This window comes from Salvia miltiorrhiza, chromosome 4 (genome assembly GCF_028751815.1).
Source record: "Salvia miltiorrhiza cultivar Shanhuang (shh) chromosome 4, IMPLAD_Smil_shh, whole genome shotgun sequence".
NCBI classification, from domain to species: domain Eukaryota; kingdom Viridiplantae; phylum Streptophyta; class Magnoliopsida; order Lamiales; family Lamiaceae; genus Salvia; species Salvia miltiorrhiza.
Genome location: NC_080390.1, coordinates 34,534,963 through 34,558,788, shown reverse-complemented (window position 1 = coordinate 34,558,788; position 23,826 = coordinate 34,534,963). Strand labels below are relative to the sequence as shown.

At 33.9% G+C, this 23,826-nt stretch overlaps 4 protein-coding genes across 6 annotated transcripts; 2 read left to right on the top strand and 2 right to left on the bottom strand.

Annotated features, from left to right (window-relative positions):
• Positions 1 to 1,110: 1,110 nt before the first annotated feature.
• On the top strand, positions 1,111 to 3,021 carry LOC131021309 (HVA22-like protein a). The gene is made up of 5 exons (XM_057950441.1): positions 1,111 to 1,401; positions 1,553 to 1,579; positions 1,707 to 1,829; positions 2,382 to 2,628; positions 2,705 to 3,021. The coding sequence occupies exons 1-5, from the start codon at positions 1,325 to 1,327 to the stop codon at positions 2,780 to 2,782; spliced, it is 552 nt and encodes a 183-aa protein (XP_057806424.1). The 5' UTR covers positions 1,111 to 1,324; the 3' UTR covers positions 2,783 to 3,021.
• Positions 3,022 to 5,882: 2,861 nt separating this feature from the next.
• On the bottom strand, positions 5,883 to 6,886 carry LOC131021308 (pectinesterase 3). The gene has a single exon (XM_057950440.1). The coding sequence runs from the start codon at positions 6,779 to 6,781 to the stop codon at positions 6,071 to 6,073; it is 711 nt and encodes a 236-aa protein (XP_057806423.1). The 5' UTR covers positions 6,782 to 6,886; the 3' UTR covers positions 5,883 to 6,070.
• Positions 6,887 to 10,866: 3,980 nt separating this feature from the next.
• Positions 10,867 to 12,033, bottom strand: LOC131023347 (protein FAR-RED IMPAIRED RESPONSE 1-like). Its single transcript, XM_057952888.1, has 2 exons — positions 11,759 to 12,033; positions 10,867 to 11,620 (listed from the first exon to the last, which is right to left on the bottom strand). Exons 1-2 carry the CDS (start codon positions 12,031 to 12,033, stop codon positions 10,867 to 10,869), a joined length of 1,029 nt encoding a protein of 342 aa, XP_057808871.1.
• A 7,306-nt stretch (positions 12,034 to 19,339) lies between these two features.
• Positions 19,340 to 22,239, top strand: LOC131021306 (uncharacterized). 3 transcript variants are annotated; one of them, XM_057950437.1, is made up of 5 exons: positions 19,340 to 19,527; positions 19,603 to 19,830; positions 21,074 to 21,155; positions 21,669 to 21,747; positions 21,840 to 22,239. In XM_057950437.1, exons 1-5 carry the CDS (start codon positions 19,501 to 19,503, stop codon positions 21,895 to 21,897), a joined length of 474 nt encoding a protein of 157 aa, XP_057806420.1. In that variant the 5' UTR covers positions 19,340 to 19,500; the 3' UTR covers positions 21,898 to 22,239. The 3 variants fall into 3 exon arrangements, with proteins under 3 accessions (XP_057806420.1, XP_057806422.1, XP_057806421.1); XM_057950439.1 differs by having other exon boundaries at positions 19,368 to 19,527; positions 21,700 to 21,747; XM_057950438.1 differs by having other exon boundaries at positions 19,368 to 19,527; positions 21,696 to 21,747.
• The last annotated feature ends 1,587 nt before the right edge of the window (positions 22,240 to 23,826 follow it).

Here is a 23,826-nt window from a genome sequence, read left to right as displayed (position 1 = left end):
AAATCTCGGATCTGGATCTGGAGTAGTTGAAATAAAACCCAGATCCGGCCCATGGACCCTGTTATATTTAAATATATAATATTTTTATTTTTTATTTTTATCAAACCCTAATTCCCTAAACCTAAATTCCTAACTTTACACCACAATTCAATTTTAGAATCAGAACTTCTCGGCCCAGCTAGCCCCCAGCGCCGCTCATCTCCAAATCGGAGTCCTCCCTCACCCGCTTATTGAGCCGCTTCCGGCCATCCACCTTCGTCCACCTCCGGTCTTACCCCCTCCCCCACCCGAAATCCCTCTCGGACTTGAGCAGCTTCTCAGGCTCAGCGGTCCGGCCGTTCACCTGACCACCTCTGTTGAGGCTTTGACTGAACCACTTCATCTCGGCCCCTCCACCGCCGCTGCTCGTCCTCCTCTAAGGGCTCAGCTGCTCAGGTAAACCTTCGACTTCGAACATGTTTTGTGTCAGTGCAGTCGGTTCTCTTCATGTTTTGATTTCTTATTTTTAATTTCTTATTGTATGGGTTGTTGGTGAAAGGAATCGACTCTTCATGTTTTAATTTCTTATTGGTTGGGACCGTTGGGTTGTTGGTGAAATGAACCAATAAGTTTTATTTTTACAATTGAAATAAGTATTATTTCTCATTATATTTTATTCTTAATTTTTGTAGGATGTTGATAATGTTGAAAGTAGCTGCAACATGGAAGCATCTTTGAGGATTACAGAAATTGATCGTTTCAATATTAAGATTATTATGTTATTTCTTATTTTGGATTGTTTGGTTTTAAATGGATTATGTTGTTCTTATTATTTTGGATTGTTTAGTTTTAAATGGATTATGGTGTATTTTTTGTTTAAATGATTATTGAAACTTTAGACAATTGTTATGATTTTTATTTTATTATTTAATTAGCTTAGAATTTATTTTAGAAAATAAAATGATATGGATCTGGGTTTGGATCCTATTTTTTGAATCCAATGAATCTGAATGGAATCTGAATCTAAGTATAAAAACATGGATCTGGATCTGGATCAAGCAGGATCCGGTCCAGATCAGGCCCATTGTCATCCCTATCTGCAATAGACAAGTGGCAGTCTTTGGTGAGGTAATAAAAGTGCGCAGTGACCGACCTCCTCTGTGGCTTCAGACAAACACTTGTCAATCAACTTTTATCTCTCTCTCCTCGCTTTTCTTTTTCTGGGTATACACATATATAAGTGGCTGGCACCTTCAACTTTCAGTGCGCTCGCCCACACTAACAACTAACAACACCCTGCTTTCTTTCCAAATAATTTTGTTTCTTCGAGCTAGGATAACCGATAATGGGTGGAAACGAAGGGGGATCTGGAGCCTCAAGCATCTTTAAATTGCTCATTACTAATATCGACGTGCTTGCTGGGTACCATCCTCTCTATTGCTGCTTTCTTCTCGATTTTAAGTTTTGTTGTGCTTTAAATATTGCAACTGGGTTTTCATTCTCACGGTCGAATTCAATTTACAGTGTTTATCTATAGAAATAAATTTTTTTTTTTAATCTTATGATTATGCAGGCCTGTGATTTCTCTGCTGTATCCTCTGTAAGTTGGGCTATGCCTCTTCTTCTTAACCTTTTTATTTCTGTGGTTTAATATTTTCCGTATATTTTGAAGAGTGTTTTATTTCCCATTGTGCTGATTAATTTCTGGTGTTTGAGGTCGTAATCAGATATGCATCGATTAGGGCAATTGAGACCAAGTCAGCTATTGATGATCAACAATGGCTAACTTATTGGGTTCTTTACTCTATGATTACTCTTTTCGAGCTCACTTTTGCAAAGCTTATTGAATGGTAAGTCTCTTCTAATTTGCTAAGATTATGTGATTTCTAGGTTGGCTATATGTGATGTAGGTCTATTGTTTTGAAACTTGTGCTTACATTAAGATTATATTGAGGAACTCAAATTTCTTTTGATTACCTAAAAGGTATGCTAATTGGGATAGCTTTATACTGTGGAGTTTCAATACTTTGCTTTGAATCTAGTTAGATGTGAGCTCGAGTTGGGACCAGGGTAGAAATTAGCTGATGGTGAGAAAAGAGTTTGTTAATGTTAACAAATCATCTAGGTGGTTAATGTTTCCTCAGATATGAACAAAGTCTGAAACAAAAATGAAAAAGGAGAAGAATGATGATGAATAATGCTGACCAACAAGTGTGGTGGACACAATTTGAAATAAACTACTACAATTTGATCACTTGAATACAGTGAAAGATATGTGAATAGCTTTAGATTAGTTGAATACAGAGCAAGAGATGATTTTTTGTTCGTATAAATATCGTTAACTAGTTTCTTGATAATGAAAATCAATGTTTGTAATGATGAATGTTTGTGCAATTCCGTAGGTTCCCACTGTGGTCATATGCGAAGCTAATCTTCATGTGCTGGTTGGTGATCCCGCACTTTAGCGGGGCTGCTTATGTCTACGAGCACTATGTAAGGCCTTACATTGTTACTCGGCAGAAGTCAGTTAACCTGTGGTACGTTCCCAGAAAGAAAGACGCCTTTAGCAAGCCCGATAACATCCTAACTGCAGCACAGAAGTATATCCATGAAAGTGGATCTCAGGCATATGAAAAGATGACAAACAAGGTATGACAGTCACACTTTCACTCCATTTATCAACAATTCTTTGGTCTTACTCGTATGGTTTTCAATTTCCGCGCAGTCCAGGGACACCACTCCGAGGAGTAATCACCACACTTTCCACAACGAAGGCTACGAAGAAGAATACAGGTACGAGTAATCACCGCACTTTCCATGACCAAGGCTACGAAGAAGAATTAATACAGGTGCTGATGCAGTCGAGATTGATAGTTTTGTTGTCTCATTTTCCTTGTTTCGAGACGAGGGGAGATGCCCTATTGTAATATATTTGGATCCTGCTTCTCAGTGTAGCTGCTTAGTTGTTGATAATGGAGAAAGCTGTGTTTGTTGTTGATGTGTATTTTGGTTATATTACTCATATCACCCTTTTCCTAGCTACTCCAAGTGTTGATTTTTAAGAACTACAAACTTTTCTTGTTAATACTGCATGAAGCCATGCTGCTGAATGCAAGAAAAAGTAGTTTTTGTATATAAGTAGATTTGATTGATTGATTGATTGCAGCATGAGTCCAATACTTAGTGTGCAAGAAGGGAGACCACAACTTAATTCTATGTTTTGTAAGACTGGAGTGGAGTAATATCTATTTACAATATCTAAAGATGTGATGCTTTAAATAATTTTATTTCGGATAAATTAGTGAGCTAGTACTTTTTATGTCAATGAAATATCATCCTAAAAGGATTCGGCACAACTTTTAAGAAAAATTAGTTGTGTCGCAAATTAAAGTGACTATAGTGATTAATGGATCAATTAAAATAAAAAGTGGCGAGTTCATTAGTGATAATATGTAGATATGTAGGAATTGTAATTACGATAGTTAGTGAGATTATTTTTAACAATAAACTTAGAAGATATTTGGTACACAAATGGAAATGGAAAGATAGAAAGATGTTTCGTGGATATAGAGATTATAACATTCTAACATGTGCGTTATAATTAACTTTACATCAAAATTAGAACTTCATGCTATTTATGAAAGTGATAGTATTTTCAAATTTTGTTATAATTTTGAGTAATTTAATACTCCATCCGTCCACTAATTCAAGGTTTACTTTTCTTTTTGGTCCGTCCACCAACTCAAGGCCTATTTATTTTTAGTAAGTTTTATTCATATTTTAATTGGTGGGTCCCAACATTTTTTCTCCACTCAACTAATAAACAATACACTTTGTGGGCCCCTTTCTCCACTCAACCAATAAACAATATATTTTGTGGGACCCTTTCTATACTCAACTAATAAAAATACTTTTTTTTTAAACCCGTGTTTTTTCATGTAGGCCTTGAATTCAAGGACGGAGGGAGTATAAAAGAGTAGTAATTGTACAACGAGGCAAAGAAGTATAAATTTTTTAAAAAGTACAAATTAGTACTCCATTAATTATTCTCTATGTGTAAAATTGGTCATTAGTTAAATTGTACAAGTATACAAATGTTTACAATCATTTATATAAAAAGGTTTTAGAATCGATCAATTCGTCGTAAACTTGTAGCTTCAATCAAATTAATTAATGGGGTTACTTATGTATTGAACGTGGGAATTATTTTACATGTGATGGTCAGGGCACGGGTTGAGCAAAGATAATTTGGATTCTGTGCAATTTCTTAATATTTGACCATTTATTAAGTTTAAAAATAAATTTATCATTTACAAGATAAAGTTATTAGAACAAAATCCTTTAATATATATATATATATATATATATATATATATATATATATATATTAATTCCACAAAAGCCCAAACCAACTTAAATTCAAGCCACGGTAATACGAAAAAAAAAAATTAATAAAAGCTTATCGTGAAAACTATAATTAATGGTGCTTCATTTCCACAGTTCCACTTCCACACTGAAAGATTCTTAAATAAATTTTTGATAGTAGTGGATATTGTTGTGAGTGGAGTTTGAGTTCCATTATTATTGTTAGTAGAGTTTGTGAACTTTAATATTATAAATGAAAGTAAAAATAACATTATGGACGGACCAAAATGATAAAAGTGAAACGATATTGTGGATACAGAGAGTATAATTATGGTAATAGTGTGTAGTTCAAATAAAAGCTTCTTATTGTGAAAACTATAAGTAATGATACTGAATCATAAGTAATTCTTAATATTTGATGAACATAGAGTTCAGTGCAATTACTTTATAGATGCAGTGCACGAGTTGTCACAATTTGTTTTTATATGGATCACTTTCAATGTAATATTTTCACATTACAATTAATTTAAGATATTTAGGTTCACATTTGTAGGAAGGCAAGCGAACACAAAAGAAGGAAAAAGGAAATTGCTTGTGCACAGGAAGGCATGTCTCAACATTTGTGATAAAAGTATTCTACTTCCTCCATCTCACAAAATCATGCATAGAATGTGACGACACGAGTTTTAAGAAATTCTATAAAGTATAGTGTAACTGAAGAAATGGTCTTATATTGATTGTAATGTTTAGTGGGATAATTATTACTACTATAAATGGATTATGCATGTTTTCATGGGATGGACGAAAAAAGAAAATTATATATATTTTTATGGGACAGAGGGAATATTAAACAGCAATACACTTTCCTATGAAAATCCATTGATAGATCGGGACACAATTTGTTGAGCTTTTGCAAGGGCGGAATTCTTCTCATCCGCAACATATAGTATCTTCTTCACTGGGACCACCATCTGCATTAACACATTTCATCAGTAGTAGCAATCCCCACCTTGCACTGTTACACTGCTACACGATATAATTGTATTTTGGTCATAAAATTCATAATTTTATTTGTATAACTAGAATTTTCTGCAACTAAAAGATTTTGGCTAAATAAGGGTGTTGCCCCAAGCTATATTTAGCCCTCCCAAATGGAAACTATTTGCAACTAGGTGCATAAAATAAAGGGAAAAAGAAAAAAATATACTATATTCAGTAAAATGAAAAATCGCAATTGCTCACTTTTTAAAATAATAATGCTAATTCACTCTAAAATGTCAAGTGTGTCGTAATATACCTTTGACGAATGGAAGTTTAGGAACTTGTTTATTTGGGTCTCCAGATGGCCCATATCTACCAACTCAACGAGTGAGCCAACCTGAAATTATATGAACCATATATACTACATTTACGGCATGGTTAATAACGTTTAAGTTACCAATGAATTTAATTTAGAAGAGACCTATTTAAACTTAAATAACATTGATTTTCTTTAGGTATTAAATATCATTGATTATTCACATAGGACAGAACGGTCGTTGGGAAAATTGCAAGTATATATTTCATTACATCGTGATCGTATATATTCCACATAGTATAATCATCGAAGAAAAGGCATAAATACAGTAGTTTAATAAGTATTACACTCACATATAAAAATACAAAGAAACCAACCAAAAAATAAAAAAGAACGAAAAATGACGAATTGTCGGTGTCAATGGTTTAATCAAGGCATCGCGAGGCCGAATTTCTGAGAAAGGCTTCGTATATTGGTGAGAATTGCTAAGGTGTTGCTGATGTACTCCTTAGCTTTCTGCACTTTCAATTTCCACTCACCCACAGCCGTCGATCCCATCTCTGCCAGCCCATCAAGACACGTGTCGAGATCAGTCAAGGCAGCACTGATCCACGTCTGCAGGTCGCTGATCCTCATCTCCGTCAACACCTCTTCCCCGGGACCCACGCAGATCAACTCGGCCGACCTCCCGAGTTGACTCGCCGCGCCGTCGAACAGCTCGGCGCAGTCCTTCATCGCCGGCTCGGTGTTCGGCTCCGGCAGCTGGCTCTTGAGGCTCGACACCTCGAGCAGGCTGGCGTGGAGAGAGAGGTTGAAGAATTGGAGCGGATTGTTCGAGGGCGGCGAGTTGAGGGGAGAGATTGAGGAGAAGCATGAGTTAGGGTACCGAGTTACCGAGCAGACGGTTTTGAGGGGATCGGCGGAGTTGGAGGCGAGTTGCGACGGTTCCGACTCGGCGGCGGACTCGTGGATGAGAACGGTGATGAGAGAAGTGATGGTGATGGTGAGGGTGAGGAAGACGGCGAGAGAGAAGGCGATGATGCGCCGCCGCTGGTGGTTTGGTGGGGAGTCGGGGGGATTGTCTTCTGCTTCTGCGGGGTTGACTTTGCCATAGCCTTTGGCGAAGTTGATCAATTCCATGATTAGGGTTTCAAGAGGAAAGTGAAAAGGAGAGGTTCGTTAATGGTGGTTTTGCAAATTGGGTATTTTTGTTAGAAGAGATGCAAATTATTTTGATTTTTGAAGACGTGCTAACTGCTATAGCTAAGTAATGATTTTCTTTATTTTTATTTAATTATTATTCTTGAAATATTTTACTACTATTTCAACTCTTTTTTGTTATATATTACTAATATTATACTACTATCATGTGCGCACAGACCAGAGCATACTCTATAATTTTTAAATAATACATATAAAAATATACTAATATTACTCCTTCCGTCCACAAAAAAATTCTTATATTTTCTTTTTGGAACGTCCACAAAATAACTTCCTACCTATTTTTGGATTATACTTTTCACTTTTCACAACTCTCAATATTAATTATAACACATTTTCACCACTCTCAAATAGGGATGTCAATCGGGCCAGTCCACCGGGTTTTCGGGCTAGCCCTATCAGGTTCCGGGTTAATCGGGTGCGGGCTAATCGGGTTGGAGATTTTTTCGGGTTGTAAATCTTCAACCCTAACCCTAAACTTTCGGGTTTCGGGCTAGCCCATCGGGCTAATCAGGTTAAAGGCGTAAAAATAAAATTATCATTTGTATTTTATTATTCATAATGATCTAATGTATAATGTATAAAATATACATAGATATTAAAGATATAAATTATATAGCAAAGCATGAAATGCAAAAATATAAGATATTCAAGATTACATAAACAAAATTATATTAAAGTGAGATAGTAAAATTTAACATGTATCAATGCACTAGAATCAATCTGGATTATTACTGAATAATTAGTGGATTTGCCATGCATGTCTCATTGATAGAAAAAAAAAAAAAATTTGGTATCACTTTAAAATGAGATACTAATAATTAATTTCTAACTAATGAGATATTAATAATCAATTTCTACATAAAAATCCTTAATTAAATTCACCTTTTTTAATGAGATTGCACACACACACATATATATATTCTGACTAATTAATTTCACTTTTTTTAATGAGGCTACATATATATATTTAAGCAAATACCATAGATCTAAACATAGCAGAAGTTGTAACTGGATGCATCAGTTACAATTCTGTCAGCCCACCGGGCCAGCCCATCGGGTTTTCGGGCTAGCCCTATCGGGTTCCGGGTTAGTCGGGTGCGGGCTAATCGGGCTGGAGGTTTTTTCGGGTTGCGATTTTTCAACCCTAACCCTCTAATTTTGTCGGGTTATTCGGGTCGGCCCACGGGTTTCGGGCTGCATTGACATCCCTACTCTCAATACACTCAACTACCTTTTATCCACTTTCAATACACTCAACAATATTTTTTCTTAAAACCCGTGCCACTTCCTCCTAGGAAGTTCTTTCATGCATGGAGGGAGTATTATTCTATACGAATAATGTATAATAACAATATTATCAACTCAATAAATATCATACGGCGTATTAAGTATTGTATAATGATAATTCAATTTATAAAAAATGATAAAATTACAATAACAATAATATAATTTGAGATTATTTTTATATAAACCAATTATTTTATATATATATATATATATATATATATATATATATATAAGGGGTTATTGCCTTAAAATACATCAAGTTTATTAATTTTCTGGTATATATCATCACTTTTTTTTGGTCAGAAAATACATGAATTTATACTTTGTTCTCAATTGTTCCACCGTTTTCAATTTCGCCCAAATCAATCTGAGGTGGTAGTCGGATTGTCAACGTGGCAGCCGAAATTGCCAACGTGGTTGCCGGAATTGCCAAATCACAATACACACACTTTCTCTCTCTCTCTCTCTCTCTCAGGCACACACACAAACACACGCACCCACTGCACCGCACACACAAGCGCGCGCACAGCCCCTCCCCTTCTTCCTTCTCCGGCGACGCGCCCTCTATTTTATATTCACTCTGTCTCATTAGTAATATTTTAATTATTATTTTGTGACATTCTATTAATAATATTTTATTTGTTCGTTCCATTTATCTTGATATATTTTTCTTTTTAATTTATCTCATTTATAATGCATTTTAAAAAAATAATATGTGGCATCTATCTTATCTATAGACATTAAATAATTAGTGTCTACCCACTTTACACTCTTAACACATCATTTTAATCTTCGTGCTCAAAGAAAATGTGTCAAGATGGAACAGAGGAAATATACATTTTTTAATAAAATATTAAATACTCCCTCCGTCCACGAAAGAACTTCCTATCTTTCCTTGCGGGACGTCCACAAAAGAACTTCCTACCTATTTTTGGACTATATCCCACCACTTATAATCCCTTACTTTTCACTTTTCATAACTCCCAATATTAATTATAATACTTTTTCACTACTCTCAATACACTCTACTGCCTTTTATCCACTCTCAATACGGTAAAGCTATCCGGCCATAATATGGCCAGCCATAGAGGGGTATATTAGTAATATTTGAGGGATATAATGAATAAAATAATTTAGATAATATAATGCCTTAATCTTAAATTACATATATAACCTTTATGTTTCTATTCGAAGTTAGAGAGACAAAAACCTATAAAGTTGAAATCTGTACTGAACTTTTTATTAAAGCATTTAGAGAGAGAAACATTTCTTCTTCATCTTCTACATTTCTTCTTCTTCTACATAAGCACCTCTCTTCATGAAGAATAAAAACGCTCGCTTTGAAGAAATGAATCATTATCACCAGCAGCCCTTGAAGATGCTCTCTGCAGATTCACACCAAATGCTTCCCCAAATGCTTCTGGAACACCCGTAGCTTATCCAAATGCTACTGGAAGACATAGATTTCACATATTTCTATTGATTTTGTGTTATTTTTTAGTTGAGGAATTTTGTCGAATACTTTGTGTGCCTCATGAACTTGAGCAAAATTTTCATATGATTGATAGAACATACTTCATAACCAAAAAATGCATCTTTTTCATGTGATTATTTTAGTTGAGAAATTTCGTCTAACACTTTGTGTATGTGATCCTAATGAAACTCAAGATAAAATTGACATGGTTGATAGAACATAATAGCATACCAAATTATATCGTCAATAGCATAATACTTAGAGAAAATTTGAGACGTCGATAACATCTCATATAACAGACCAAATTATATCTAACTGGCCTGACATTACAAAATACTTAGGAAGATAAACTTGACAATCGATTAAAGATAAACGATTACGTAAGAAATATTCTAAATCTCGCTTGAGCTGGAATCTGGAACAATCACAATAGGATCTTTGGAGCTGCCTTCGCCATATCCATGTTTGGTTATACAACTTAAGCAGCGGGTTATGCCCAAAGATCAAATCTTTCATGTATTGATCTCAACATGTCGACATTAAACGAGAAAAGAACTCTTGTATCTGGATCTTCAGTTGGACGTTTTCTTCCCGTAAACGGTGATACATGACCACCAAATTCTCCGGTGATGGAGAAACCTTGCATTCGCTCTGATTCTTAGGTGACACAAAGAGCTTCGTCGGCGTCAACTTTTTGTTGGAAGGAGAAGTTATCTTTGTTGGCACATGGTTTGTAACTTAAAACCTTAAGTATATGACAACACAAAATTCCCTTGCACTCAAATTTTCGACAGTTGCAATAGATATATTCTCCAACTGGCCGATATTCAACGATGAAATTGAATTCTTTATGCGACCATCCACTTAAATTGCCTCTTTCTGAAATTTCATACCTCTCTCGTGACGTATCAATAGTTTCCATCGAATTGACATCGCAGTTCCAAATCCGCTTCACTTGTTTATGAAATAACAACATAACATTGTTAGTGTATATCATAGCAAACTGTTCTTCCCAACTAAATTCTGAAACACATTGAAGGTTCCTGCACTTTGAAGCATATTCTGCTTTTAGCTCATTGCGAATCTTATCATTGATAGAAATTTCATATTGCTCAACAAAGGTCTTCAAAGTACTCCTCGATGTAATATACCTATCAAAGAAATCATGCATCGACTCACTTATTTGAGTAGACACCATTCCGGCCCAAAAGATATGATTCGAGTATACAGGTACCCAACTCTATCTTTCACCATACAAGTCCTTCAACCACTTGTTGTTATGTAAACTATGTTCAGTTAAAAATTCATCGCACCTGCTTTCAAACTCGTCCATGCTTAAACTATGGTATAACATTGAATTGAAATCAGAATCGGAATTGGTCTTGGAAACAATATGCCAAAGACAAAACCGATTAATGCTATCTGGCATAACTTCTCTCAAAGCAATTCTAATGCTTTCGCATTGATCGGTCAAAATTGTCGTCGGTTGAACACCTTCCATTGCATCCAACCAATTTGTAAAAAACCATTTGAATGATTCGGCATGCTCATTCGTGAATAAAGCACATCCAAGTAGAATGGATTGATTGTGATGGTTAACTCCAACTACGGTTCCGAACGGCATGTTGTACTGATTTACAAGATACGTAGTGTCAAAGCTCACCACATCATGAAATTCCTCATACGCAGCTCGGCTACGAGGATGAATCCACATCACATTGCGGAGTCTATTATCGTCGTCGAGGTCCATGAGATGAAAAAAATTCCTGTCTTGTTGTTGCAACCTCTTAAATAGATTATAAATGGCTGCTGCGTCACCTTCGGCAAGTCTTAGTCGTCTTCTCTGATCAATAAAATTTCTACAATCTTTCACTGACGCTCCTAAGCTAGATGGTCCGCCGGCAAGAACTTCGAGCAATCTTATATTCTTACATACTCGTATGCCCGCCATATCACGTGCTTCTAACTGTCTCTTCATGTTGTTTGACAAATGCCTATGAGTAGGCATCATGATAGACATGTGTGGCTCCAAATCATGATTATGAGTATTGCACACGCTCGACACCTTTCAACGACCGTCATCTTGTTTTATTGCATTAACATGGGCTGGACAATTGATTCTTTTACTGTACTTGATAACATTTGGCTTTCGGCCCCTATCACATGAGATCATGAGATATTTCTCTTTTTGTACATTTCTAGTTGATACACTGAACCCTTTATGCTTTGCATACTCTTGATATGCTGCAAAGAGACATTCCCTACTTTGAAATTCCATTCTAGATTGAGGACCATTTTGCAACATGTCGTTGATTGCTCGCATATCAATCTCTTGGGATTCTACTTCCATCTGCTCTTCTTCATTTAGGCATAAAACTTCAAGTGCATCGTCTTCATTTTGTTCCATCTGCTCTTCTTCATTTAGGCATAAAACTTCAGGTGCATCTTCTTCATTCTGTCTTAGAACTCCACATGAATCATCTTGATTTTGCTCTTGTAATTCATGTGAAACTTCTTGGTTTTACTCTGGAAATTCATTTAAAACTTCATTCTCTCTATTACTTTCGGTATCGGAACACTCACCAAAAATCTCAATCAGTTTTGCTCTTCTAATTGCTTCTTCCATAAATTAGAAGAATATTTGGAATTTTAGGATTTCACAGTAGAAACAGTAGTCTCTCTAGCAGAGTTTTTTTTTTTTTTTTTTGTGAATAAACAGTAGGGGAAGGATGAAAGGAAGCGAGATTTACAGGGAAGAGAAGAAAAGATTTCTGCCAAATTTATGGGAATTTATAAGGAGAGAGAAGCAGATTCATGGGGATTTATCGGGAGAGGTAACCGAATTAATTATGCTATAATACGTAAGATAAGACATATAATATTTTAAGGATATAATTGTAAAATTGCTTTTCACTCAACCGTTTTTTTTTTGGCTAACTCTTTTATGGCCAGCCACAATATGGCCAAATAGCACCACTCCTCTCAATATATTCAACAATATTTTTTCTTAAAACTCGTGCCCTCCCTCCTAGGAAGTTCTTTCATGGACGGAGGGAGTATTTATTTTTTTCAAAAAATATTAATTATTTAAATTATTATTAATAGTGAGTTCAACTCTCTTTATACATCAACTCATTTAAAATAAGAGTTAATAGACTAAATTATACATTCTCATTTAGTAAAACGAAAAAAATACCCATGAGGATAAAAAATTGGAAAAAAATAGCATTTTTTTTTATGTAAATATACAAGTATTGTCACAGCCCACTATCCCAATGACGGGTTAACCGGGGTTATGACTTGGGGTAAACAATAAGAAACGGAAATTAAAGGGAATCTACTAAATAACCATCATTAATAACAACAAACTAGTGGTATATATATATATATATATATATATATATATATATAACCACTTGGGTAATTAACAAACGAGCCTGCCATAACGACTAGACCCCAAATGAAAGTTAATTAAAATGAAGTAGTAATATGTTCAAGTAGAAATGATAAATAAGTCAGAGTGTTTGCAGCGGAAAAACGTGTGAGTTATGCATATGGAGATGCATACTCAAGGTTTCATTACATAAACATCAAAAGAGAAATCCGCTCAACACCGATCCATTCCATCGCCTGCTCAACCTGCACATTTAGAAATACATGCAGGGCTGAGTATAAAAATACTCAGTGACATAAGCCGAAATACAACATGCATACATATATAAATTGAACTGCCATAACAGTAACACACAGGGGTTTTCATAAATGACATGCGCTTACTAAAACATTTCGTTCATTTTCATAAAGATGGATGCATCCCATTTTCAGTCTATATGATCCATATCTGTCCTTTCTATCACGCGCCGGGAAGGAGGCCTCCTTACCACGGACGCCAAGACCGGTCGCAAGCGACTCGCGATCTCCATGAGTGTACACGTTAACCCTAGCTAGCGACCTTTGTCTAGCATAGGATCCCAATTGGATTTCCTTTAAAGTTGGCGAACCAACACAGATAGGATACATATAAAAACATAAACATTTTGGCACTCAATCATTTCATAAACATTTCATTTTCATAACATTTTCATTTTCATAAAGGGCATTAAACATATAAGCATTTCATAAGAACCGAATAAATAGTCAAAACATATCATGCATATATATTCGCATATGAGGCCTACGTCACGCAGGAGATCTCTATATACGTAATAATAAAATAATGCCCACCTCAATTGTTCTTAAAGCTGGCGTGGAGTCGTTTCTTCTTCTGCTTCACTTTCTGTCGCCCGGACCTTCATTGATGAAGAGTCGATAAGTTCGTGAAGAAATTGTCATAAGACAAAGTCTAATTCTACGTGCCTAGGGTATCTTTTAAAGTTTTAGGGTTCTAGCAGCATCCATATTAATCTCGTTTCATTCAATCAATAAAATGTAATCACTTATCATGTAACTATCATATAGGTTCGAACCCAATTGTTCGAACATCAACATGTACATAATCCATAACTTCCTTCTACACCCGTCATTTAGTCAAGTACTCCATCAATTAAGAACAAGCTATATATTATTACCCTGAAAATTTAATCATTATAAATCATGCTTTCTCATACTTCGCACATTTTCATCACTTAAATAAATAAATCATTTATAAACATATGCTTAGCAATTTAATATCTCAATTAAATCCCAAGCTCATTTGATAAAGTAAATCATATACTTAATCATTCTATAACACAATTCCACATAAATAGTCTCAATATTGTTTTTTTAAAACATGAAGCCATTCTAATAGGACATTTTAATTCCATTATAATGGAATTACTCATAAAATAATTTAATCCTTTTTCTTTTAAAAGAAACCATATTTATAATATTCTATACATTTCATTTTTTTTATGTAAATAAATAAGAAATTCCATTATTCATTTATAAATAATAAAACATTTTAAAATCCATTGAGATGAAATAAAACATTTTAACCATTTAAAAAAAATCCATACTCGTAAGCTTTGAAAATAATTTTATCATATAATAAATGGGGCTTAATCCCAAAATATTTGCTTTAAAGTCCATTAATAATTTAAATAATAGAATGGACTTCATTTAGAATAAATAATCCCAACTTTAAATATTAAAATTTAAATCAAGAGATTTAAATTCACAAAAATAATTTAGTGAAAATTCAAACATTTTTTTTTTAGGAAATAAGGCCAAAATTCGTAGGCCTATATTTAAAACAATAGCCCAACCATTTAAATAAAATTAGCCCACACAACTAAAATAAAAACCCATCAATTAAGAACAAAAAGAGCCCAGCAGAATTAAAATAAAATCGGCCCACATAGAAATAAAAATCGGCCCACTCTCTTTCTTTTTTAAAAAAAAATTCGGCCCACATAAATTAAAACTCGGCCCAAACTAATTAAAACTCGGACCAAACTAATTAAAACTCGGACCAAACTAATTAAACTCGGCCCAAACTAAGCCCTACCTCTTTAAACACACCCACAAACACACGCACACACACACACACGCTGCGCCGCTCTCTCACTCTCACACCTCTCTCTCCCTTCTCGGCCTCCTGCCAGAACCCGCCGCACCAGAGCTCGCCGGAGCAACGGCGACAGCCACTCATCCCTCGGTTCTCACCTCTTCTCTCTCTATCTCGCCGGAAAAAACAGAGCCACGCTCCGCCTCCGCTGTGCGCTGTCGTCGCCGCTTGCTCGCCTCCTTCTCCGGCCTCTTGCTCGGAATAGGGCAGCAGAGGCTACCCCCACCGTCGCATCCATCTTCGCCGCCCACAACCACCGCCGGACTCACGGGGAAGAGCCGAGCGTCGCCGCTTCCGTCATCGTATCGCCACCGCCAAGGCCGCCTCCGGAAAGATAAGTTCTCTCTCCTTTATCTCTCTTTCCCTCCCCTGTTCTCCCTTCTCTTCTCTTTTTTTTTTTTCACAGAAGCCCTAACCATCTCTCTCTCTACCCTCTTCTCTCTCGTTTTGGCAGGACAAGGGCTAGGCGGTTACCGCCGCGCCGTCGCCGGCCATGAGCAGCCGTCGGCTGCTCTCACCTCTCTCCCCATTTTCGGACAACACACAAGAAGTCCCAAAATTTTCAGTCCAGAAAACACACATAGAGCACTTAGGGTTTTCAAAATCTGTTCTTTCTCATTCATTTCTTTTTATTAAAACTAATTGTACATGTAATAGATTAGAGAATATAGTAAAATGTGTGCGTGTGTATTATTCTGTTCTTCTTTTCTTAACAAAATCAATTCTTTGGAACCTTGTAACCGTAATAGTTAGGAAAATATAGTGATTATGCGTATGTGTGTATTTGTTGCTGCTTTGATGCTTGATTTAGAAATAACTAGAAAAAAATATAAAGAGAAATTTGGAGTAACCTCGATGTAGCTGGTATTTGGTGTCTAGCTGGAATCTGTGAATTATAATTCAAGCATAAGAACGTATAGCTTGGATCAGAATGTTAGAAACTGAAAATTAATGGAGTATTAAAGCAAGTTTTACCTCTTGAGGTTTACTGTAAGAGCTTTGAATGAAGTCAATCTCTTCTTTGGCTATTGAAGAACTAAGGAGGAATGGGAGGAATGTTGGCTGCTGATTTTGGTTAAATAAAAGTAAGTTGCATGTTGAGATGTTAAAGGTGTAGAAGATGGCCGGCAAAAGGAATGGGCTGATCTGGAGAAAGTGTAAAGAATCTCTTTATTTAGTGGAATGGTTGGCATATGATGAGTGTTTCCAACACCATCAATTTATTTAAGAGTAAGATGGATGTGGAAATGAAAAGTATGTGTAGGTGCTAGATGAATGTGATGAATAAAATCCTTATTCTGTATTTGTAATACTAATTTCGGGTTCCCATATAACGAAGCTTCGTTATAACTCTCTATAAATTACATATTTTATAACTCGTTTTATAAGTCGAAAATTAATTACGACTTCAAGTAAATAATAGAAATACTATTTCTATCGTATATAAATTAAATAACATGACTTTGCTAAGTCAGTTATAATCCGAAATAATAATTATTGACTACTCAATAATCCTTTAAATCTCAAACGGATTCAAATAATAATAAGAATTTAGCACATCAAAACACATATATAACAATTAAATCACATCAGATAAATCAAATCAGTTTTATTATTAATGGATGCCGAACCCTAATTATTAAGTCTTTAATCAGTGATTAAAAACTGGGATATGACAAGTATGGCCTTAATGATTTTTTTTTAAAAATAAATTGTTGTCGCCTCTAAAATGGTGACTATTACACACTTGCAAAAATATGTAACTATTACACGAGTTTCACTAATTCGTGTCATAATCACGAAATCATGTAACAATGTATTTTATACTGTTACACACTTTTTTTTGCAAAAGTGTGTAATAGTAGTAAAAATGTGTAAATGAAAAAGTGTGTAACAGTTCAAAATACATTATTACACACTTTTCGCTTCTAAAAGGGGTATTATTTTTATATTTTTATTTATATGGCTAGAATTTCTAAGACTAAAAGGTTTTGCTACAACAGGGTGTTGCCACTTAAAATAATTATCTTTATATACTAACCATACTCTTAGGGAGCGTTTACTTTGGTGGATTAGGCTTGATAGATAAAAATAGTAAGGCTAAGTCCCTGTTTACTTTGATGGATTGTAACTTTGAGATATCTCAAGGCCTGATTATTTTTATCCTTCAAGCTAGTTTTGCTTAATTCTTATAAAAATGTGGAATTACAGATATTCTTCAAGGCAAAATGCACGTAGGAGTAAAACAGAAATAAAAAGTTATAAAATTAAAAATACTAGTATAAATATAATTTTTTAGTTTTTTTAATCTTTTTTTTTTTCACACTAGTCACCGCCTCAATTATGCACATAATTGAACATAAAATATGTATATATGTAACACATATGTGCATAAAATTGAACATAAATATACATAGCATTAGGCGATTCGTCAGGTGTCTGTCGCTGCTGCTCACCGCTCGTCGCCTTAATTATGCACATAATTGAACACAAATATACATATATATAAACACATATATGAATAATATTGTACACAAATATGCATTGCACGACCCTTCATATAATAGAATACGAATTTTATATTTGAAAATATTATGCATATTTGTATTTAACTATATGCATATTTACAATACATAGCGAGCATTGCGAAAAAAAAAATAAAAAAAATATTTTTTTTATATCCGCAATTGATATTTTCTATTTTACTCATATGTCTATTTTGCTTTGGAAGGTCTCTTCCTCGTATAACATTCTTAGTGCGCTACATACACATAATGTGTAGTTGATATTTAAATCTACATATTACATTAATAAGGGGATTTACATGATCCACTTCTTCATATATATATATATATATATATATATATATATATATATATATATATATAGGGAGAGGTTTAGGAAAGAATCATAAATAAAAAAAGAACGGAGAATCATTTTCAGCCATTCGATCATCAAGATCTACGGTGGATACATCATCTTGTTGGATGAATGCAGATCCTGGGTTCGAATCCTGAAGGGATCAATTTTTTTAATTTTTTTGAGTGCATTAATTTTAACAGCGAATGCATTAATTTTTACAGTGAATGCATTAGATTTGATGGTTCTCTCGTTCTCACAAATAATGTAGGTCTCTCTAGAACCACACCCTATATATATATATATATATATATATATATATATATATATATATATATATGTTCAATGGAGACCACTAAACATTCAAAAAACAAAGACCCAATTTCAGTCATTGATCTTATCTAATCTAACGGTCATCATTTATTCACACCATGTTCAACGGAATTTTTTTGTTGAACATATACATGGTCGGATTCCACAACCCCCAAAAAATCAGCATTTATTCACGCCATATTCAATGAATTTGATGTACGTTCATCAAACCCGTCGAATATATCAGTAATTCCGTTGAATGTTCATTAAATCCGTTGAACACGACATGAATAAATGATGATTTTTTTAGGGTTGTGGAATTCGATCCTGTATATGTTCAAAAAAAAATCTTGTTGAACACGGCGTAAATAAATGGTAACTGTTAGATTAGATAAGATCAACAGCTGAGATTTGGTCTCTGTTATTTGAATATTTAGTGGTCTCCATTGAACGCGACCCTATATATATATATATATATATATATATATATATATATATATATATATTACAGTTCATTCTAGTTTTTAAAAAATCACTCTAAAGTTCACAGCTATATTTTTTGTATTTTAAAATATATTTTACAAATGCTAGGAAATAGTGCTATTTGAACAAAATTTGTCCGGACAAAAAAAATATAAAATACTTTAAAAAATTGATTTATTTAAAAAAATCGGTTCAAATTTAAAAAGATTTAATTAAATTTTATAGCTTTATCCGCACAGTAGTTTTTTTTTGTAATTTTTAAATATTTTAAATTATTATTATTATTTTTGTAGTTTTTGTACTTTAAAAATAATAAAAATTAATTTTTTTGAGGGATTAAAAAGATTATTAAAAAATTACAAAAAAATTATAATATGAAAAAAACAATAAAACTAACTAACTTTTATTTGAACGAAAAAATTTAAATAAAATTAAAATTTTAAAATATTTGACTATATTTTGTCCAGATAAATTTTATCCAAATAGTGATAAATAAATTACTATTGGAATTGGAATACTAAAAAAAGAAAAGATTTTTTTTTAGAAAAAAAAAAAACCGAAAAGAAAAAATAACTAGAGTGAAGTGACATCGGAACTTGAGCGTCTCCGCAGTTGCCACCACCACAGCCACCGCCTCCCATCACCGAATTTCAATTTCTGTGCAGCAGCAAAATGAGCACGAATGATCCTCAATCCATGGTAATTTATGCAGAAAATCTCCACTGTCCCCCAAATCCCCCTTTTCTAAGCTATAATTGATATCTCAATGAGCAGGAAAAAGCGTATGATCATAGATTCCAGCGAACTGATCAGTGGATGCCGGTTTACTCATGGCTGGAATCGCTCGACACAGATGAGTTGATTAAGTCCAAAGACGTCGTCGATTGGCTCACGGCGAACCCTGAAATCAGAGATGACTTGTACGCTAGGCATTCGCGCTACCATTTGATGCACTACATTAAGAAATGCCATGTCAAAATCCTGAAGCGCAAGGAAAAACAGGTTATTTTTCTTCATTTCTTCATGAATTTTACAGTTTGCTGCAAGTATAGTGCTGTAAATGACGCAATATGAGGTTTGTGGCTGATCTATGTTACGGACTTCACTGAGAGGATTGAAACTGTGCTACTTGCTCGAATTTTCTGACGAACTATATTGGTTTTTCTGAATTGGGGAGAACGGTGGGTTCTGTTGAATAATTGGGGGTTTTATGTAGAGAAAGACAGGGAAAGATGATATGGCCTAGGAAATTGATAAATTGGTTAAGTATGCAGCTCAAGATCCTATAAATAGAGTGCCAAATTAGAAGAAAACTCAAGGCAAACACTTTTAAAAGCTTATATAAATTAGATCAGGGTTGATATTCAAATTGATGCTGTGAAAGCCTCAAAGTATGATATGCATTTGATTTCTCCTTTCTGTCAATTGCCATGACACCAGTAACCAAAAAATAAATCTGAAGATAATCATTTCTTTGTATTATAGTTCCATTGTTTGTTCCCTCATTGTGGATTAATAAATCCTATCATCTCTTTAAGGTTTTAGTGCATTGTCCATGAAGTTCCTATGTTTTTTATTCTACATTATTGGGTTTCGTTGTAATGGTTATCACCTGCCCTTTAATATCACTGTAGGATATAGGAAATAGAAAGAAAGGCTCTGAATTGAAGTTCAAACGTAGGAGAAAATTCCATAGCATAGCTTAGCTGCTTGTTGTTGGTTCTACCACAACAGTTTAGTTCAAATTCTACATTGAGGATTAGCATGCAAAAACAGGCCCGTCTTAGGCGATGTTGAACTTTTGGTTCTTCTTGGCTGATTGTTTTTCCTAAAGAGTCTGATTTGGGCTGTATGGCACTGTAAGGATTGTGGTTAATGCAGACTAACTGTATAGGCTACGGTGCCAGTTAAATGTGTGGAATATTTCATAAGAAAATTTTGGGTTGCAAGGTCACTAGATGCATAAAATAATGTTACAGGAATACAATTTTGACCTGAAAAATTTTAGCGCTGTACTGGAGGATGTTGCATGTAAAATACTGTTGCAATATGTAAACATCATGTGCCGGCTTCTTTGCTTCAGATGATCATACGGCCAACTCTTTAGGTGTTTGCAGTCTTGATCTTATTTACGTTTTTATTTGGTTTTGTCCTGAGACTTATACATTCATATGGATCTATGAACAAAAATATATCAGGAAGTGTGAAGATAAACTCTTAACTCACTCTTTGTTTTAATAAGCAGGGACTTATTATTGCTAAACTACCTCCTTCAAACGTTGATCAGAATTCTGAATTCAAAGCTCCTTCTTCACCGCATTTTACAGGTAATTCCACTTGCTTTATGTCCAAAAATAAACATGTCATGAATTTATGCATTGATTTGTATAGGTAACATCCATTTAGGTAGTTTTCTCATTGTCGCTATATAATATGATATGAAAAGTTAACTAGCATGACCGGAACCATATAAATGCTCTTACATAATATTAAAACTTTTTGAAACTCCAGGTGCACTACTTCCTTTCCATTTCTAGTAATTGGTTGTATTGTCCGGCCGGACCCATATCTTCTGCTGCTTGATGCATTTTGCCTGAGTTTATTTATCATCTTTGTTTTTTGTTTGTTTAGGATCCAACTCCACTTTTTTGGTATGTTTTTGAATTGATCTTTAAATGGGCAAGGGCACACTTTGCTACTAACTATTTTTCTTACTAAAACGAAAGGAAGAAATATTCCAAACATGAATTTGTTCAGTCAGATGCATTTGATAATTTATTTTAAATGTGTGCTTGGTCATCTTTCATAGTCGTAGTTAAAATAACATTCAAGTTAAACAGGAAATAACTTAAGCAATATTCCTAAAGACAGCGAGCTGTATAAAGCGAAACGCAGTGAGGCTCTCCGCAAGTATGAGATGTAAGTAATCCACTGAGTTCTTTACTTAAATTTGGAGGACGATGTCGTTTCTGTTACTAACGGCGTGCTTATTGCATGTGTGTCTGATTCAGTTTAATTGAGCTGGAGAAACAACTGATACCACTCTTTGGTAAACATGAAAACCAGTAAGCATCTCACAACTTATCTTGCTAATGATGAACACTCATCTGTCTACCTGCTGCAGAACCTATGCTGGTTTGCTGTTTGGTGTTAATTTGTAGTTTAGATTTTCAACAACTCTGATGTAGTTAGTGTATGATCACACATTCGCTCTGTGTATAGGCTTGTATCTGTAAGCAGTGGCTGTTGCTATCAAGAATCAAGCCATAGTTAAGGCCTTGACATTTTATCTTTTTTCCTTTTTTAGTGATGTTTATTGTAGTAGTCATTTATAAGGTGTGGTGTCGGCTCTTCATTAAGGCATTGATTGTTTATTATTGCTTTACTGAAAGATTTGAATGGATTTTATCACTTTGCTGGTGCAACAGGAGAGGGGAGGCCCTCTCATTTCTTTCATGAAAATCAGTCACTTCTTGGGATAATAAATATTTTCATTTAATTGTTTTGGGCTCCTTTTGTCCTATTTCCAACCCGCGTGCAACTTTAATGAAATAAATTGTTTGAAGGAATTAGAAAGCAAAAAGTAATCTAGTTATGAAGTGTCAGAAACAAATTAAATTGTGAAGATAGAAAAAGCGTATAGAAGAACTATCAACTAGAGTATTTCTTCTTCTTTTTTTTCCGTAGTTTACTATTAATAATAATAATAATCTATATATTATAGTTTTAACCACGTATAATCACTTCATTCTAATTTTTCTCAATTCTCATTCATTCTTATTTATTTATACATTTCTAATCAATTTTTTTTACATTATAGCAAAATAAATCATATCCTACGTGGCATCGTATAATCACTCTATTCTAATTTTTCTCAATTCTCATTCATTCTTATTTATTTATACATTTTAAATTAATTTTTACATTTAAAAATTATTAAATAATCATATAAATTTATAGATAAATTCTATACTACTCCCTCCGTCCCAAATGAAATGTCCTGTTTTCCTTTTTGGGCTGTCCCAAACGAAATGTCTTGTTTTCTTTTTTGGCAATACACTCTCTCTATACTTAATATTTAAATAATTTCCACCAACCCACTTTATCTACTTTATACACATTTCTTAATCTCCGTGCCGAAAAGAAATGAGACATTTCGTTTGGGACGGAGGGAGTATTAAATAATCGTATAAAACTATTAGATAAATCCAACATATCATTTTAATTATAAATCCTACATATCCATTTGATTATCAAAACCATTATATAACTACATTAGTACGTGGCATCGTATAATCACTCCATTCTAATTTTCCTCAATTCTCATTCATTCTTATTTATTTATACACTTTTAATCAAATTTTACATTTAAAAACTATGAAATAATCATATAAATTTATAGATAAATTTTATACTATTAAATAATCGTATAAAACTATTAGATAAAGTCTGTATTATTAAATAATCGTATAAAACTATTAGATAAATCCAACATATCCATTTAATTATAAATCCTACATATCCATTTGATTATTGGAACTCAACCAAATTAAAACACATTAGCACTTCGAGGGTCCATTCGTCTGTTTTCAAACGCCTGAAATCCCTCCCAACCTCATACCAACTTTTCTTATATATATAAACTCAATGACCAACAAGAACTCGTCATGCCTCACAATTCACCTTTTTTTTCTCCCGAAAAATTTAACTTAATAAAATGATGGCATCCAGAATAGGAATCCTTATACCCACTTAATTGAGATTGTTTCAAGTGTGACTAAAACTTAAATAAAATATACCAATAAATTAATCCACGAAAAGCAATCAATTCAAATGTCAATTCATTTTTTAGAAAATATATTCTTCAACTAAATGTTATAAATAAATAAAATACATGCCTATGCCCAATCTATATATATATATATATATATATATATATATATATATATATATATATATATATAATAGCAAAATAAATCATATCCTACATGGCGCCGT